Source organism: Triticum aestivum, chromosome 6A (genome assembly GCF_018294505.1).
Source record: "Triticum aestivum cultivar Chinese Spring chromosome 6A, IWGSC CS RefSeq v2.1, whole genome shotgun sequence".
In the NCBI taxonomy this organism is placed as follows: domain Eukaryota; kingdom Viridiplantae; phylum Streptophyta; class Magnoliopsida; order Poales; family Poaceae; genus Triticum; species Triticum aestivum.
The window spans coordinates 577,711,672-577,729,435 of NC_057809.1; the positions used below are offsets into that span (position 1 = coordinate 577,711,672).

The 17,764-nt window shown below is 43.7% G+C and overlaps 1 protein-coding gene across 2 annotated transcripts; it reads right to left on the reverse strand.

Moving 5' to 3' along the window:
- Positions 1 to 8,988: 8,988 nt before the first annotated feature.
- LOC123131112 (uncharacterized) lies at positions 8,989 to 13,381 on the reverse strand. Of its 2 annotated transcripts, none has more exons than XM_044550870.1 (7): positions 12,848 to 13,381; positions 12,675 to 12,770; positions 11,792 to 11,909; positions 11,607 to 11,709; positions 10,870 to 10,957; positions 9,698 to 9,772; positions 8,989 to 9,276 (listed from the first exon to the last, which is right to left on the reverse strand). In XM_044550870.1, exons 3-7 carry the CDS (start codon positions 11,795 to 11,797, stop codon positions 9,240 to 9,242), a joined length of 309 nt encoding a protein of 102 aa, XP_044406805.1. In that variant the 5' UTR covers positions 11,798 to 11,909; positions 12,675 to 12,770; positions 12,848 to 13,381; the 3' UTR covers positions 8,989 to 9,239. The 2 variants fall into 2 exon arrangements, with proteins under 2 accessions (XP_044406805.1, XP_044406804.1); XM_044550869.1 differs by having other exon boundaries at positions 12,672 to 12,770.
- Positions 13,382 to 17,764: the final 4,383 nt, after the last annotated feature.

Here is a 17,764-nt window from a genome sequence, read left to right on the forward strand (position 1 = left end):
TATATGATTCTTAAACTAAGCAGATGGTGTAACAAAGTAGAAGTAATGCAAGAGGTCAGATGCAAAATATGTGCGACCAATACAACCTTGCCAAGTTAGAGCAAGCACCTTGATGGGTGAATAAGATAGGCCATCCTCCACCATGCCAATTTGTTAGCCAGTGGATTGTTCCGCAATATTCCTCTCGTGCGCCCATTCTCATATTCATTTTGATAATGTTCAATATCTAACATGCCTGAAAACATAAAAATAAGTGAGATTATCTTTGTAATGCAGAAGTGATTCTAATCCAATACTGCCTCCCTGTAAACCCCTTTGTGCTATCTCTGCAATTCTTTTAAAAGATGACATGCATGATGTAATTTGGTGTGTGCATTAATATAATGTGGCCTACTACTCAAAATATGAGAGCTCCAGAAGTGATGACACTTCGCAGATGACAGCTTCAACATATAGTAAAGAAGAACAAGTCCGACCTGATAGATTCAAAATATACTAAGGGAGAACAACTCGACCTGACCAGTAGACCGCAAGAGAATAGGATCATCTTAAAGAAGAGTAGAAGAGCAAGCAGATTGAAGATATTACAAATCTTTCAATACAATGTCGGTTGGCCACCCATGATGAACCAAAGTGCACAGAGAAATACTATTCTTTCCGGTCTCTCCATATGTGGCTCACATGCATTTCGAAATTAAAGTAGGAACATTTAGCTGACCAATTAAACATCTCTCAATTTTACTAATATCAGCAATAATATCAGATATGAATTTGTACAACTAAGCTTGTTTAGCTCGATGGGTGGAGCAGTGCTATTACGACACAAACCACGTAGGCTAATCGTTGTCATCATAAAATGGGGAAACCATAAGCAAGATGAGTATAGTGTTGACCGTGGCAGTGGGATGGCAGATCTGAAGCTGCAAACCGCGCAAAGGGTAGTTAGCAACCGATGTCTGCTTTGAAATAACAACTAAGATTTGGTATGGACAAGAAAGTACAGTCAACAAGTGACAAAGAAATGCAATTCTGCTGTCTCTCTATATGTCGCGACATGCATTTGGAAACTCAAGTGGGACCTTTAGCTAACCAATTAAATGTGTCTGTTAACTAATATCAGTATCATATCACAATCATATTTGAACAATTAAGCTTTCGAATTTTGAGTGTTGTGTTGTTTAGCTTGAAGGGTGGAGTAATGCTAGTACAACAGAGAGCACCTACACATATCATAGTAGAGTAGATAAAAGGGAAAAACCCTAAGCATCAAGAGAAAAATCAGGAAAGTGGAACTAGCTGGACTAGTGGGTGGCGCACATGCTTTTCGAAATGAATATGGGAACATTAGGTGACCAATTAAATGTTCTCTATTTTAGTGATATGAGCATCATATCAGATTTGTATTTCAACACGTAAGCTTTGGGTTGAGGTCTTGAGGAGCAATGCTAGCACGACACGAAGCACCTACGATGATGGTAGTGAATATAAAGGGGGGAAACCATAAGCTTTATGAGTATAGTGCCCATGCCATGGCGGATCTGAAGGTGCAAACCGGACAAAGCTACTTCGCAAACGATCTATTTTCCGGGTGAGATCAATAACTTAAGCACATATGGAAGAGTACCACCTCTCTTGCGACGCCGTGTAGGCCTCTGCTGATATGTTGAGGGTGTTGCGGGTGTGGTAGCTGGCGGCAGCTGGGAAGAAGACTTTAGACGGCAGACGGCCGGGTTAGGGGATAAATCTTGTTGCCGTGGATGAGGCGGTCATAGGAGTGGCAACGGCAAGGTGGACGACGGTGTCGATGAAGCGAGAGGACACGATGAAAGGATCTGGCAAGGTGGACAACGGGGTAGGGGTAGCGGCTCCGGTAAGGTGGAGGATGGGGTGGCGGACGGAGGAGGCTGGCCGCAGTGGGGAGGTTGTCGTGGCGCCGGCGGTGTATGAATGGGGAAATGGAGGAGAGGGGGATCTCAAACTTTGGGACGCGCTTCTTTGAAATGTGGGAAAGTTACGAACTTATCCCCCGTTTAAAATTTTGGACATCGCGTCTGTTGGCGATAGGACGGTAATCTCGCATCTCCCAAATATTTGCCGTTAACTATTTCAGGCGAGGAGAGGGTGTTTTGCCGCCCATGGTTGGCGCCCACGGTGTATGAATGGGGCTGACAGGTAGGGCAGTTGTGTCACATCTGAGGGAAGGTACACATCTGCCCCTATTTAAAATATTAGCCTACATTGATTTTGGACAAGGAGAGTTTGTTTTGCCACCCACCGTGTATGAATGGGGAAATGGAGGGAGAGACACATGTCTTTCAGACGAGCTTGAATCAAATGTGTTTTGCCGCCCACGTTAGGCGTCCACCGTGTCTGAATGGGCTCAGCGGCCGTTGTGTCACGTCTGATTGAAGTTACTAGTCTGCCCCTATCAACAGCAGTGTAAATCCGGTTGATAAGGATGTAAGTGTCAGTGGTAGATAGTAATTTCCATCTCGCAAACACTTGCTTTGGGCACCCCACAAATTGTAGTGGGTGTTTAGCCGTTCGTTCAAAACTTGGGAGAATTAGCATTCACGGTTGCCCTGGGCCCTGGCAAACTAAATTCAAATCCAATTTGTATTCAATTACAAATATCCACATATAATTCTATGTTTTGTTATTTATTTCTTCAAAACCACAACAAAGATTTATTCCACCTTTATATATGATTATCATTTAGAAATGTCGTGATCTTCGAATTCAGTAGGTTGGATACACTTTGAGTCAAACAATTATTTCATCCAATACAATATGCTCACACAAAAAACAGTTCACCTTATGTCAATCATACATGTACTGAGGATTACCTCGCCTAAGAAATTCGGATCATTACAACATATGGACAACATAGGGGGTCTTACAACATAATCCATTCAGAGACATGCCACAACATGCAAGTACAATAATCTAATGACAACTTCAACTCATATCTAAAGAAGAACCGGGATTAACCTGGGCTTCACACTACTACAAAAACAGCTATAGCCAATATGGACACTAATGGCGCACTGTACATGTGGTGCGCCATTACTAAATACTAATGGCGCACCATGTGTTGGTGCGCCATTAGTGTGCAAATACTAATGGCGCACCACATCCATGGTGCGCCATTAGTAAAAAAAATTATTTTTTTTCAAAACTATTAATGGCGCACCGTGGGATGGTGCGCCGTTACTAGTTGAACTAGTAATGGTGCACCACCCCCACGATGCGCCATTAGTAACTTGGCCACCACTTCCACCGAATGCACCCCCCCCCCCCCCCCGTGGACCGCCTTTTCTGTTTTAAAAAAATAAAAAAATGATGGATATGTCAAAAAAAAAATAAGTTTCCCATGTGATATGTGGTCTAGTTGTTGTGAAAATTTACAAATATGAATTTCGACTTTATTTGTGAAATCTCTCGAGAATTTGTAAAATGGGCATAACTTCTGCGTACGAACTCGGATGAAAAAGTTTTTTATATGAAAAATCATCTACTCGAAAAGTTACATCCGAATTTAACAGGGGGAAACATCTACCCCGTTAAACATTTTCAAAATCCTCAAAAACCTAATAGAAAAAAAGATACGGGGCTTTTAACATCTGGAGAGGCAAAAAAATTCAAAAAAATTCAAACTTACTAATGGCGCACCTGCCCATGGTGCACCATTACTATCTTCCCGCCTTCAAAATTCAAAATAAGTCAAAAAAATTAAAAAAAAGTTACTAATGGCGCACCTGCCCATGGTGCGCCATTAGTATCTTCCCGCCTTCAAAATTCAAAATAAATCAAAAAAAAGTTAGTAATGGCGCACCTGCCCGCTGTGCGCCATTACTCTGCCGTATATATGGCTGGGCGTGGTCCTCTCCTCCTTACCTCTTCATTCTTCTCCTCCACTCCACCCCTCCTCCACTCCATCTCCTCCTCTCCTCCACTCCATCTTCCCTTCTCTCCTCCACCATAATACCCTCCTCCTCTCCGGCGACCTCCTCATCCTCCTCTTCGGCGACCTCCTCCTCCTCTCCGGTGACCTCCTCCTCCCTCCTCTCCTCCCCTCCCCTCCCCTCACGGTTTCTCCTCCCTCCTCTCCAGTGAGCTCCTCCTCCCTCCTCACCTCCCATCCCCTCATGGTTTCTCCTTCCTCCTCTCCGATGCTCGGGTGAACTCCTCTCCGGCGACCTCCTCCTCCTCTCCGCCGATGTAGGCGAGCGCCTCTCCGGTGACCTCCTCCTCCTCCTCTCCGGCGAACTCCTCTCCAGCAAAAGAACACGGCAAAAGAACGTACAAGATCCAAAAACAGGAACAAAATGTGAAATAATATCGTGCAAAAAAACAAGCAAAAAATGAGCAAAATATGGGCAAAAAAATCACGATCCAGATCAAAATTCAAAATTCAAAAATAGCAATGGCGCACGGTGGGGGTTAGACGGTGTGCCACTACTATTTTCCCGCCTTCAAAATTCAAAAATACTAATGGCGCACCAGTGGCCTATACTAATGGTGCACCCTGGCCTATACTAATGGCGCACCAGTGGTGCGCCATTAGTAAAAAATACTAGTGGCGTGGTACTAGTGGCGCACCAGTAGTGCGCCATTAGTAGGCAAAACTGGTGCGCCACTAGTAGGCCTTTTCCTAGTAGTGTCAGATAGCAGAAACAACAGGACCTCCTCCGTCTTCAAATGCAACATTGTTACTTCCTCCAATTCTGGGGTTGCTTGCATAATTCGTGCTGCTAATTCCATAATTTCCAGCCTCAAGATAAAGATTACCTCATTCATGGCAGACACACCATCTCTTTATGCCTCTAGTAGAGCCTCAAGAAATATAATATCTGTGCTCAGACTGCTCTCCGGCGGTGTTGCCTCTGAACTGCTACCATCTGGTAACATGGATGGCGCACTGCTTCCACAAATAGATTCTGGGGTTGTACATTGTGTCCTAGTGTGAACGGCATCCCGAAAGGTTTACGCTGGACATGAGTAAGAGATAGTTATCGCATGATCCAGGCAGTAAACTTACATGGTAAACGACATACAAATTATTGCCAAGCATGGCAAGCTATATTTAAATGGTTCGTAGCAGCATCAGTCAAAAAGAAATTAAAATGGTAAGATGAAAGTTGAAAGGGAGTGTACCACAACTATGTTTAAGTTGCCAAGGCATCTAAGCAGTTGAAATAATATGAGAAAGCACTTAACAGTGTGGCCTCATATAAACTACGAAGACAGTCTTGTGATGAAGTTCAGTGGAAAAGTTAAGGACTCAAATGAACTAGGCATGCATTTCTTTACGATAGTACAGCAGGCACTGCTGACATATTGGCCAACTCAGGTATAGCGTAACAACAAACAAGCATTCGAGTCAAGCAATACAACAAAGCAGACAACTGAACTATTTGTAATTATGTAGGATTACAGGTTGAGGGCACAAGCCAAGAAAGCAGCCCACTGACATTACATTTCACATGTAGTAAAACACACTGGCTTACCATATGTTGTCGTGAAGCCTCGCTGCTGTAATGTTCTTTGAAGATATCGTCAGCATCCCGTGGTTGCAAATCTAGTTGTTGTAGTTTATTCTGCACCCTCTATTTAGGTAAAATTAATTTTAATCACATGCACTGGTCCGAATTGATCATCAATGGTTCATCTAAACTAATGAAAGAAGGGTGTGTGTGTGCATACATGACAATATATATGCTTCCCTCTATTTTTATGCTTGTTCAAGGTGCTAGCCCCAAAAGAACAAATATTTTGCTTGATGGGGTTGGCAGCTCCATAATTAATAGAAGCATCAAATTAGTCATGCAACTTGGGAAGATCAAGAACACACAAACAAGTAATGAACAGAGGCTCGGAGCAGTGATGTAATAGCTAGCATCAGAAAATGTAGGGTAAAATGAACAAAAAGCAGCGGAACCACATGCTAGTTTGCTGATATGTAATTAAGCATAGAGAACATTAAGCAGTCTGATGGAACCAACAGGTGGCGTCAGAACAACACCATTATCATAAATATAGCATTCAAGAAGTAAAATAGTAGGAAGTGATATCTAGGAAGTACAGTAATACTTAGGACAAAACTAAAGCATATTAACTATATGTGCATTGGTATGTAATTTAGCACATGTAACATGTTTACTGCCAGAAGTATGGCCCTACAGGTGCAAGCAGAATAACGCATCTCATGAAAAACTGAATGATGCCCTGAAGAAATTGAAAGGTGCGGTGCTTATGCTACGAAAGTGAACGTAGGCGCCGGCCGTTGGATAATAGTACCTGATTCTCGACGGCGTATGGGCATCGTTGTCATACTTGATAGCGAAGGATCATCGATGGTGCTCGTGTTGCGGTTGCGGCGCCTGTCGACATACAAGAAAGCTCATCTGTGGTAAGTGAACAGTTGCACAATAAAGAGAAAAACTGAAGGAGTCCAATCGAAATAACCTGATGAGGCTGCGGCGTCGGTAGAGCATGGCCGGTGGAGTTGAATATGGTGTCCGTTTAGCGGGTCCGGTGCAGTGGACGAAGGCTTCGGCGGGCGCGTTGTACAGTGCTTTCGGTGAGGCGGATCTGTTGCGGCGGACGAGGGCTTGTATGAAGGGCCAGCGAAGGGGCGGATGAGGGAGTCAGTGAAGGGCCTACACTTTGGTGGATGAGGGCGCCGGTTAAGCAGATCCGGTGCGGTGGACCATGATGGCGGTCAAGGAGATCTGGAGCGGTGGACAAGCCAGTCGCTGAAGCGGCTCCGGTGAAGTGGTGAGTTGGCAGTTGGCGGTTCCAAGATGCAGAAGGTAGATCCGTCGGGGTGTGAGGTCCACCACTGCAGCGGAGGACTAGATTCGGCGGCTTGCCATGGTTGGGGGGTCGGGGAGGGGAAGGGGAGGGGCTCTGGGGGAAAATGTTGGGGGCAAAGAGGGGAAAACAATGGAGTTACCAAAGCAGCCCTTTTCCATTCATGTGGCAGGGGTAAAATAGGAATATCGCAGGGCTAAACTTTTGGGCGCGAGATATTTCGATGTGAGCGGGAAGTTTGAACGTTTTTGCCGCCTGAAATTATAGTCTACTCTTGTACGGCCGACTATGGTATCATGGCCGAGAATTTGTTTGTTTTGCACGCAAAAAAAGTGCAAGTTTTGAAAATCAACGTCTCCAACTCGAAACTTAGATTGTCCATTCAATTCAAATATGCATCATTGAGCTACTATAAGCAAATACCATCATATGGTCCAATTCAAATGAAATTCCAAATGTGTTTATCCTAAATATGATGACAAAAGCAAAAATGTGTATGTGTATGAATAAAGTGGATGATTATAAAGTTTGAACATCCTCGTATGTGTATATCTCTAGGTTTGATATATGAATTTGAAATCAAGAAATCCCGGCTTAAATAATGTACCTCCGTTTAAATGAATTACAAAAGCTAATGATGGAGTCGAATTCCAAAATTACAATCTTAGGTTTGTAATTCTAGTACATCAAGGTATATCACGCATGTTCAAAAGTATCGTTATCTCATAGTCCAAATTGTGAAACAAATTTATCAACCATGAGTGCACACACTATTGACCATGTATATCTCAATTACGCTAATGTCCCTCAAATATAGAAACCTCACTCTTTATCTGAAGCCAACCCCCCCCCCCCTCGTACCCCCCCACACACAGAAGTTGTTCTCTCCCCCAAACACCAACACACGAGCACATTAACACCCTTCTCTCTTCTGAAGTCCGGACCCCAATATAGGTCTCTATCACTTTGTCTCTTGGGCATGCACACATCTCTTCCCCCACTCTCTAGCTAGGTCTCCCGACATCTCTCTTTCCCAAGCACACGCACTATGTAGAGTGTATCTTTCCCATACACACAAAACGTCGCCCCCAAATGTCTATCTCCCTAGTTATGTGGTTCTCGCACACTCACCTCATGCACCACCCCCACTGCAAACAAGCACACTTTGTCTCCTTGTGCACCACTCTCCTCTTTCTATCTCTCCCACATGCGGACCCGCCCCAGCTCCTTCCCTGTATACATATATGTCGTGACTCTTTCCATAGCTCCCTAATGTATCATCGTTCTCGATCTCGCACATTGTTCTCTACACCATCTATTCTAGATCTCTCATGAAGTCCCTATCACACACACAATGACTCGCTTCCCTTGCGTCTTCGTACATAGACCAATTTCAAACAACATCAACATTGTCTCCCTATCTATACGCCATTTATGGACACAAACGCCCCCTCTCTCGCCCCATCTCTTCCTCTCTCTCTCTCTCTCTCTCTCTCTCTCGCTCTCACACCCCTCTCCCACACACACTCGATGTCTCTTCCAAATAATGTGCTCCCCCCGCCCGCACCCATGCTATCCCGCTACTACACATGTCACACCATTCACTACAAGAAATATGTCAACTTGTGACCACCACTATTGGTCACTGAAAGGTCACAAATTTCCATTTGCGACCTTTTTGTGACCAAAAACAGAAGGTCAAAAGCTGGCGGTCGTAAACTGACTATAGCGACCTTTCTTCTGGAATGGTCGAAGACGTTTACGACCAAAATACGTCTACTGTTTTGTTTTGGTCACTAGCAACCTCCCCAGGCCACGTAGGCATCCAGCGTGGCAATCTGACGTGGCACAAGATTCAGCCCGGTCCAATTCAGTGTTTATATGGGCCGAGCCCATTAATTCAACCTTTCTATATATTTTTTTCCTGTCAATTTTTGGTCAGACTTCATGGGACAAGCCCAACAATTTGGCCTTTTTATTTCATGGGTCATGGCCTTTTTGTACAACATTTTTAGTGTTTTTTTATAAAATGGGTCCACTAGTCAAACAGGTCCCACTTGTCAGGTTCTAATGAGTGGGTCCTAGCTATTAGGCCCAGATTCTTCATATTTCAATTTGACAATAAGAAAATAACCAGTAGTTAAATTGGCAAGGAAAAAACACACAAGATACTTCAAATAACAATAGCCAGATTCAATACAAGCTCTACAAATGACACGTCCTACAAGCTGTAGCATATACAAGCTTATTTACAAGCTCTACAAATGACACGTCCTACAAGCTGTAGCATTTACAAGTTCTACAAGTTACACGTAATACAAGCTTAGTTGATACAAGCTCTACAACTATGGGAATCAGTTACAAGCTCTACAAGTATTTTCTTCTTCTACATGTAGCTCCTTCAATAGCGATCAAATGCCGGCTCACTGGAGAGTCAGGACTGGGCCTTCCACGGACGCCCTGTTACATGAATCGGCTGATAAAAATTAGAAAAACTTGAGACAATACATTATGAAGATTCCATTCAAAAAAGGAGTAAAGGACATTCTTTGTTTCATCACGTTATAAAGGAGCAGCACAAACCATAACTTTACTCGACACACACACACATACACACATGAATATTAAGCTCAGTTTCAGCAACTATATCATGGTTTAACAGCTGGCCTCAGCATCATCAAACCACCATGCTTATGATCATAATCTAAGCATATCATCAAACAAAACCTACACAGATAAAGATCACAACACATCAAGCCACAGGCGCACCAGCGGTGGCATGAGATTCAACGCAACAGCAATGGGGCTACCACAACAACATGAAAAACCTAAGCATACTAGAGAAAATAGATAGTTGGTGCTGGAGGGACTGGTGAATTACCTCAATGGCGTACTTGATGGGTGATGATGGTCCTTCTCAAGTAGTTGTCGTCCACGGTTAAGAGGTTTCAAACATCTGTCTACAACAATCAGCAAACCAGAAATCAGAACGAATACTTCAATCTCATAAGAAGTTTAAAAAAGACTATAGCAGGACAGAAACATGTGGACTACTTCTAAAATGGTACATATAGCACATGCCCAAACAAATATGTGATTTCAAGGTTGAAAGCTTTAACATAGAACGCTGAATAATTCGTTGCCCAAAACGTGCTATATATACCAAGTGATGAGAAACCATATGTAGAATTTATAAATGCAAGGAGCAGAATTTCTAAAAGAAGTACACCATTACATAGTGCTACAGCAAATGTGAAATGCTTGATGATGTACATGAATTCACATTTAGAAGGAAAGAAATGTACTGTAAAACGTTCCATATCTGAAACATATTCACTCAACTAAAAGAAGGTCGAGTTTTACTTGCAAATGAAAACATGCTAGAACCTTTCTGTCAATTTATGAGAAGTAGAACCACTGTGCCACTTGGTTGTTCTTTAAATAAAAAAATGAGTTGTAATGCAGGCTAACAGAAACGCTATGAGCATCGTTTGGGCAGACCATCCAGGATGGTGTACAAATCAGAATGAAAGCATGATTATATATTTCAGGATGATATACAAATCAAGATGAAAGCATAGAGCTGACAAGTTTGATGAGCTTCGATATGAAGAGAAGAACAGAGATACTAGGTAATTCAGTGGGTTTGGGCTTGACAACAGGAAGCAGGAACACATCAATTGACGAAAACAAGATGCTGAATTATATTTGGTAGTATATATATTGTGGTATACTATGTTCGTGTCAAGGGCAGCTTTCGTACCAATGCCTAAAAACATTGTAAACAAGTACAAATACTCCGTTATTACAAGCACAAACGGACTTGGACTGGGCAACGACGATATCAGGGGAAAAGAGTCGAGTTCTTGATTAGTTAAGAAAAGCTCTACTTTCAAGAAACTTTCACATCAGAAAACTAAAGGAAACATGATTACTTCTCAATACTATGGAGTCACACTTTCAAAAAACATGTCTATGTATATACAAACTTGAGAGATTAGCCGTGCAAAGGTTCAGTGGATCCAAATAAACATGCAGAAAGGCTATCCTTGCCTTTCTTGTACTAGGTAACCTTGTGGAGGGTGTGCTTCTTGCACTCCTTGTTCTTGCAGTAGGTCTTCTTGGTCTTCCAAACGTTCACCTACAAAAATTCTCATACCATATACTTAGCCAACAGGAATAAACAACCAGGAATTTTACAACACACGACAAACAAAAAGAACTTCATAGCTAAACTCATAACCCATGCTTGTTAGTTTAAGATGTGGAGAAGGACGTGTTAGATTCCAAGGGGCATGGAAAATTCCCAGTGAATCACCAGGGTCCAAAATGGCAGAGGGCAGAATTTCCAATTTTCAATTATACAAATAATGAAAAGAGAACTCAAGCCAAAGATGTTATGTTGAACTAGAAAAGCACCCAGCTGGCCAAAAAGAGAGTAACATTACATACTCCAAAACAGAACACATCAAGTTAGCTCGCAACGGTGGAACAACAGCCCTACTCCATAGAGAGCTAGGATGTAGGAGGGATACATCATCATGTCACTCGTTGCTTATGGCCTAAGGTTTCAGGAACGCTTAGTACATAAGCTGATTAACTGCAGCTAAATGACAGCATACTGTGCAAACAAACTGTCAGACTATGATCTAACTTGCAAGCATATAACTAGAATAAACGTGTATACTTGGGACACTGCAAGCAGACGCGGAAATAAGGAAATTACTCTGGAAGCTGCATACGCGGTACGATGTACAAGTACTTGCATACTCTACTTGGTATACGTGTACCTAGAGAGGCGGTGGTGTCGAGGGAGTAGTTGGCGAGGGGGACAACGAAAGACTTGATCCTCCCCATGCAGTACCTCGTCCTGCTTGCCATCTTGGACGTGCTCTGCAGAAAACGCCGCGCCATTGCTGATCAATCAATCTGCAGATTAACCAATGCGTGCGCGTGTATGAAGATGTATTGGTACCTGCATGAGGAGGTAGCTCTTGCCGTCCCAGGCGTTCTTGATGACCTGGAGGTCAACGATGGGCAGCGCATGTCCTAGAACTCGTACGCCTCCGGCTGCCCAGATTGAACGCCTTCAACTACAAAAACACATATGGAATTAAAAGGACGCCAGTAAGAGCAGAGAAGAACAACATTCGATAATGCTTCATAGTAACTAATTTAGCTGGACTTTGTACTACTCTGGTTTCATTCTGATATAATGGAACCAGGGATGATTAGAAAAGAAAAGGCATCGACCATAATGTTACACAGTAGTCAATTTATGGTCTGAACATCAGATGTCGTCCGTGCTCTGAACCAAAATGTAAGCAACCTTAAGAGATTATTGTACTGATACACTAGAATTTCATCCATTTATCAACAATTGCAGAGATTAGGACTACAATTTGCAGTGAATCAGAGATTGGGACTACAATTTCATCCCTAGCAAATAAATGTTTCCTAATTATTATTCATTTGCCATTCTGTCAAGCACAGTATATATTTCCAACAGAGACTACACACAAGAGTGTCTAATTATTCAGTTATCTGAATAGTGACTACTGATTTCATTCAGGCAAGCAACAGAAAATGTTGTGACAACTAAAATCAATCTACAAATTTATAGCAAAAGGTTCAAACATTTCTTTGAGGAAATGAATACAACCTCGGAATTCAGCTGGGAAGGAAATATGCATCACACACGGTGATATATTCCTTAACACGGTTCTCCTCTGAGAACATGTATATATGAATCAAAAAGGTGTTTTGATTGACTCATGTGCCTGCTAACATGTAGACTTCTTGCCTACAGAGACGAGATGGGGTGAGAGAGGAGGAGGGAGATGGAGATGGCTTACCACCTACACACATCGGGGAGGAGGAAAAAGCTGAAGCAGCAGCTTCTCCTTGGCCGGGCCCCTTCACGCAAGCAGAGCAGATCGGAGGGAGCAAATTGACTGCATAGATGGCCGCACGCACGAATCAGATTCGGAGATGAAGAAGGCCAGAAGAAGAGAAGGGATTCATCGCATACCCTTGCGGACGTTCCTGTTCTTGCTCTTGGAGGAGAAGAGGATGCTGCGGATCCTGAGCTCGGTCGACATGCCCGCCCACGGGCTAGGGTTTCGGGCACGAGGAGGGAGGAAGGGATGGATGCCTGGATGTGGAGGTGGAAGGAGGAGGGTGCGGTGGCGGTGGGAGGAGGAGGATTCCTCTGCCGCAGCGTGGTCGTGGAGAAGGAGGAGAAGGTCCATGAAGGCGCCGATGCGGGAACGCCGGTGCGGATCTAGTCGTGGCCTGAGAAGGAGAATGCCGAGTCGATCTGGGGCCTAGTAGGGAGACAAGAGGACGGGAGGGGAGGCGAGGGGGCACCGGCGGCGAGGGAGAGGGAGAGTGGGAGGAGGTCGCCGGTGGGTTGTGGTTGGTTGGGGAGACAAAGGCGGCGGCGGTGGGTTTCGTTTCGGGGGAGACTGACGGGGTCAAGCTCCGCCGCAGGGAGGTGGCCGATGCGCGTAGGAATGGAGATGGAGGTGGCCGATGGGCTCTGACTTGGATTGGATCTGGGAGGGAGAAGGCGGCGGCAGCGATTGGGAGAAGGGGACTAGGGTTTCGTGGGTGAGAGGGATACGGGGTGAGAGCGACGAGGGGGGTGTGGGCTGCCGTTGGATCGGGGCGCATCCGACGGTGCTTAAGGCATGATCCGTGTGAGCTGATTTTAGACCAATCAGAACAAAGAATCCTCTTTGATGATGTTAAGACCATTTAAATTTGTCGTAATCGATTGAAAATAAGATTTTGAATCATGTCTGTCATTTGACGACCTAAGAAATTTATAAAAATATAGAAATAAAAAACCTTCGCATTGTGTCACCAAGTGTGACCTACTTTTCAGTAAAAATAACAAACTTTGAATATTGTTAATATCATTAAAAAAGTGTTCTAAGATATGAGCTTTTTTGTAAGAGACTCATTTTTCGAGTGTCCAAAATGATATTTTTATAAATAACCTAGCAAATATTTGTTGCAAATTTGGAGCACATCAATTTTATAATTCACAATCATAGCACATGTGGAGCACATCAAATACTTTTTTAAGCTTATGTAGTTGTGTTTTTCTATTTGTTTCTCTTGTGTTTTTTGCACAAGGGTGCATTTTGGAATGACATAGTTTGTTCAAATGATCTCATATTGTGCACAAGGGTGCATATTGGAATGGCAAACAATGTTGCCTAAGGAAGTTTTTGTTGGGGAACGTAGCAGAAATTCAAAATTTTCCTACGTGTCACCAAGATCTATCTATGGAGAGACCAGCAACGAGTAGAAAGAGAGTGCATCTACATACCCTTGTAGATCGCTAAGCAGAAGCGTTCAAGTGAACGGGGTTGATGGAGTCGTACTCGTCGTGATTCAAATCACCGATGATCCTAGTGCTGAACGGACGGCACCTCCGCGTTCAACACACGTACAGCCTGGTGACGTCTCCCACGCCTTGATCCAGCAAGGAGAGAGGGAGAGGTTGAGGAAGACTCCATCCAGCAGCAGCACAACGGCGTGGTGGTGGTGGAGGAGCGTGGCAATCCTGCAGGGCTTCGCCAAGCACCGCGGGAGAGGAGGAGTACTTGTGAGAGGGGAGGGCTGCGCCAGAACTTCGTGTATAGCTCCCATGCGCCTCCCCACTATATATAGGGGTGGAGGGGCTGGTTTCTTGCCCTCCAAGTCCATTGGGGCGTTGGCCAAGGTGGGAGGAAAGAAATCTTATTATTTCCTTCCCCACCGATTGTTATCCCCCCTTTTTAGGGATCTTGATCTTATCCCTTCGGGATATGATCTTATTCCTTCTAAGGGGGGATCTTGGTGCGCCTTGACCAGGGGTGTGGGGCCTTGCCCCCACTACCCACGTCCATGTGGGTCCCCCCATGCAGGTGGGCCCCACTCCGGAACCTTCTAGAACCTTCCCGGTACAATACCGAAAAATCCCGAACATTTTCCGGTGGCCAAAATAGGACTTCCCATATATAAATCTTTACCTCCGGACCATTCCGGAACTCCTCGTGACGTCCGGGATCTCATCCGGGACTCCGAACAACATTCGGTAACCACATACAAACTTCCTTTATAACCCTAGCGTCATCGAACCTTAAGTGTGTAGACCCTACGGGTTCGGGAGACATGTAGACATGACCGAGACGTTCTCCGGTCAATAACCAACAGCGGGATCTGGATACCCATGATGGCTCCCACATGTTCCACGATGATCTCATCGGATGAACCACGATGTCAAGGACTTAATCAATCCCGTATTCAATTCCCTTTGTCTATCGGTATGTTACTTGCCCGAGATTCGATCGTCGGTATCCAATACCTTGTTCAATCTCGTTACCGGCAAGTCACTTTACTCGTTCCGTAACACATCATCCCGTGATCAACTCCTTGGTCACATTGCGCATATGATGATGTCCTACCGAGTGGGCCCAGAGATACCTCTCCGTTTACACGGAGTGACAAATCCCAGTCTCGATCCGCATAAAACAATAGATACTTTCGGAGATACCTGTAGTGCACCTTTATAGTCACCCAGTTACGTTGTGACGTTTGATACACCCAAAGCACTCCTACGGTATCCAGGAGTTACACGCTCTCATGGTCGAAGGAAGAGATACTTGACATTGGCAAAGCTCTAGCAAATGAACTACACGATCTTTTGTGCTAGTCTTAGGATTGGGTCTTGTCCATCACATCATTCTCCTAATGATGTGATCCCGTTATCAACGACATCCAATGTCCATAGCCAGGAAACCATGACTATCTGTTGATCACAACGAGCTAGTCAACTAGAGGCTCACTAGGGACATATTGTGGTCTATGTATTCACACGTGTATTACGATTTCCGGATAATACAGTTATAGCATGAATAAAAGACAATTATCATGAACAAGGAAATATAATAATAATACTTTTATTATTGCCTCTAGGGCATATTTCCAACAGTCTCCCACTTGCACTAGAGTCAATAATCTAGTTCACATCGCCATGTGATTAACACTCACAGGTCACATCGCCATGTGACTAATACCCAAGAGTTTACTAGAGTCAGTAGTCTAGTTCACATCACTATGTGATTAACACTCAATGAGTTTTATGTTTGATCATGTTGCTTGTGAGAGAGGTTTTAGTCAACGGGTCTGAACCTTTCAGATCCGTGTGTGCTTTACAAATCTCTATGTCATCTCCTAGATGCAGCTACCACGCTCTATTTGGAGCTATTCCAAACAACTGTTCTACTTGGAGCTATTCTAAATTATTGCTCCATTATATGTATCCGGTCTCTCTACTCAGAGCTATCCGGATAGGTGTCAAGCTTGCATCGTCGTAACCTTTACGACGAACTCTTTTACCACCTCCATAATCGAGAAAATTCCTTAGTCCACTAGTTACTAAGGATAACTTTGACCGCTGTCCTGTGAGCCATTCTTGGATCACTCTTGTACCCCTTGACTGACTCATGGCAAGGCACACTTCAGGTGCGGTACACAGCATAGCATACTGAAGAGCCTACGTCTTAAGCATAGGGGACGACCTTCGTCCTTTCTCTCTATTCTGCCGTGGTCGAGCTTTAAGTCTTAACTTCGTACCTTACAACTCAGGCAAGAACTCCTTCTTTGACTGGTCCATCTTGAACACCTTCAAGATCATGTCAAGGTATGTGCTCATTTGAAAGTATTATTAAGCATTTTGATCTATCCTTATAGATCTTGATGCTCAATGTTCAAGTAGCTTAATCCAGGCTTTCCATTGAAAAACACTTTCAAAATAACCCTATATGCTTTCCAGAAATTCTACGTCATTTCTGATCAACAATATGTCAACAACATATACTCATCAGAAATTCTATAGTGCTCCCACTCACTTCTTTGGAAATACAAGTTTCTCATAAACTTTGTACAAACCCAAAATTTTTGATCATCATCAAAGCATACATTCCAACTCCGAGATGCTCACTCCAGTCCTTAGAAGGATTGCTGGAGCTTTGCATACTTATTAGCATCTTTCGGGATTGACAAAACCTTCCGGTTGTATCACATACAACCTTTCCTCATTAAAATCGTCGAGGAAACAATGTTTTGACATCCTATCTGCAAGATTTCATAAATAATGCAGTAATCGCTAATATAATTCCAACAGACTCTTAGCATCGCTACGAGTGAGAAAATCTCATCGTAGTCAACTCCTTGAACTTGTCGGAAAACATCTTAACGACAAGTCGAGCTTTCTTAATGGTGACATTTACCATCATTGTCCGTCTTCCTTTTGAAATCCATCTGTACTCATTAGCCTTACGACCATCGAGCCGTTCTGCCAAAGTCTACACTTTGTTTTCATACATGGATCCTCTCTCGGATTTTATGGCCTCAAGCCATTTATCGGAATCCGGGCCCACCATCGCTTCTCCATAGCTCGTAGGTTCATTGTTGTCTAGCAACATGACCTTCAAGACAGGATTACGTACCACTCTGAAGTAGTACGCATCCTTGTCATCCTACGAGGTTTGGGAGTGACTTGATCCGAAGTTTCATGATCAATATCATAAGCTTCCACTTCAATTGGTGTAGGTGCCACAGGAACAACTCCCTGTGCCCTGTCACACACTAGTTGAAGAGACGGTTCAATAACCTCATCAAGTCTCCACCATCCTCCCACTCAATTCTTTCGAGAGAAACTTTTCCTCGAGAAAGGACCCGATTCTAGAAACAATCCATATTGCTTTCGGATCTGAATTAGGAGGTATACCCAACTGTTTTGGGTTTCCTATGAAGATGCATTTTATCCGCTTTGGGTTCGAGCTTATCAACCTGAAACTTTTTCATATAAGCGTCGCAGCCCCAAACTTTTAAGAAACGACAACTTAGGTTTCTCTAAACCATAATTCATACGGTGTCATCTCATCGGAAT

Bases quoted from the DNA above. Each gene is read 5' to 3' on its own strand.
- LOC123131112 (XM_044550870.1), bottom strand. The intron at 10,958-11,606 runs GTACACGTATAC...GAATTTTTGTAG, and splicing joins CGACACCACCGCCTCTCTAG to GTGAACGTTTGGAAGACCAA. The intron at 9,773-10,869 runs GCAAGGATAGCC...TGTTGTAGACAG, and splicing joins GGTTACCTAGTACAAGAAAG to ATGTTTGAAACCTCTTAACC.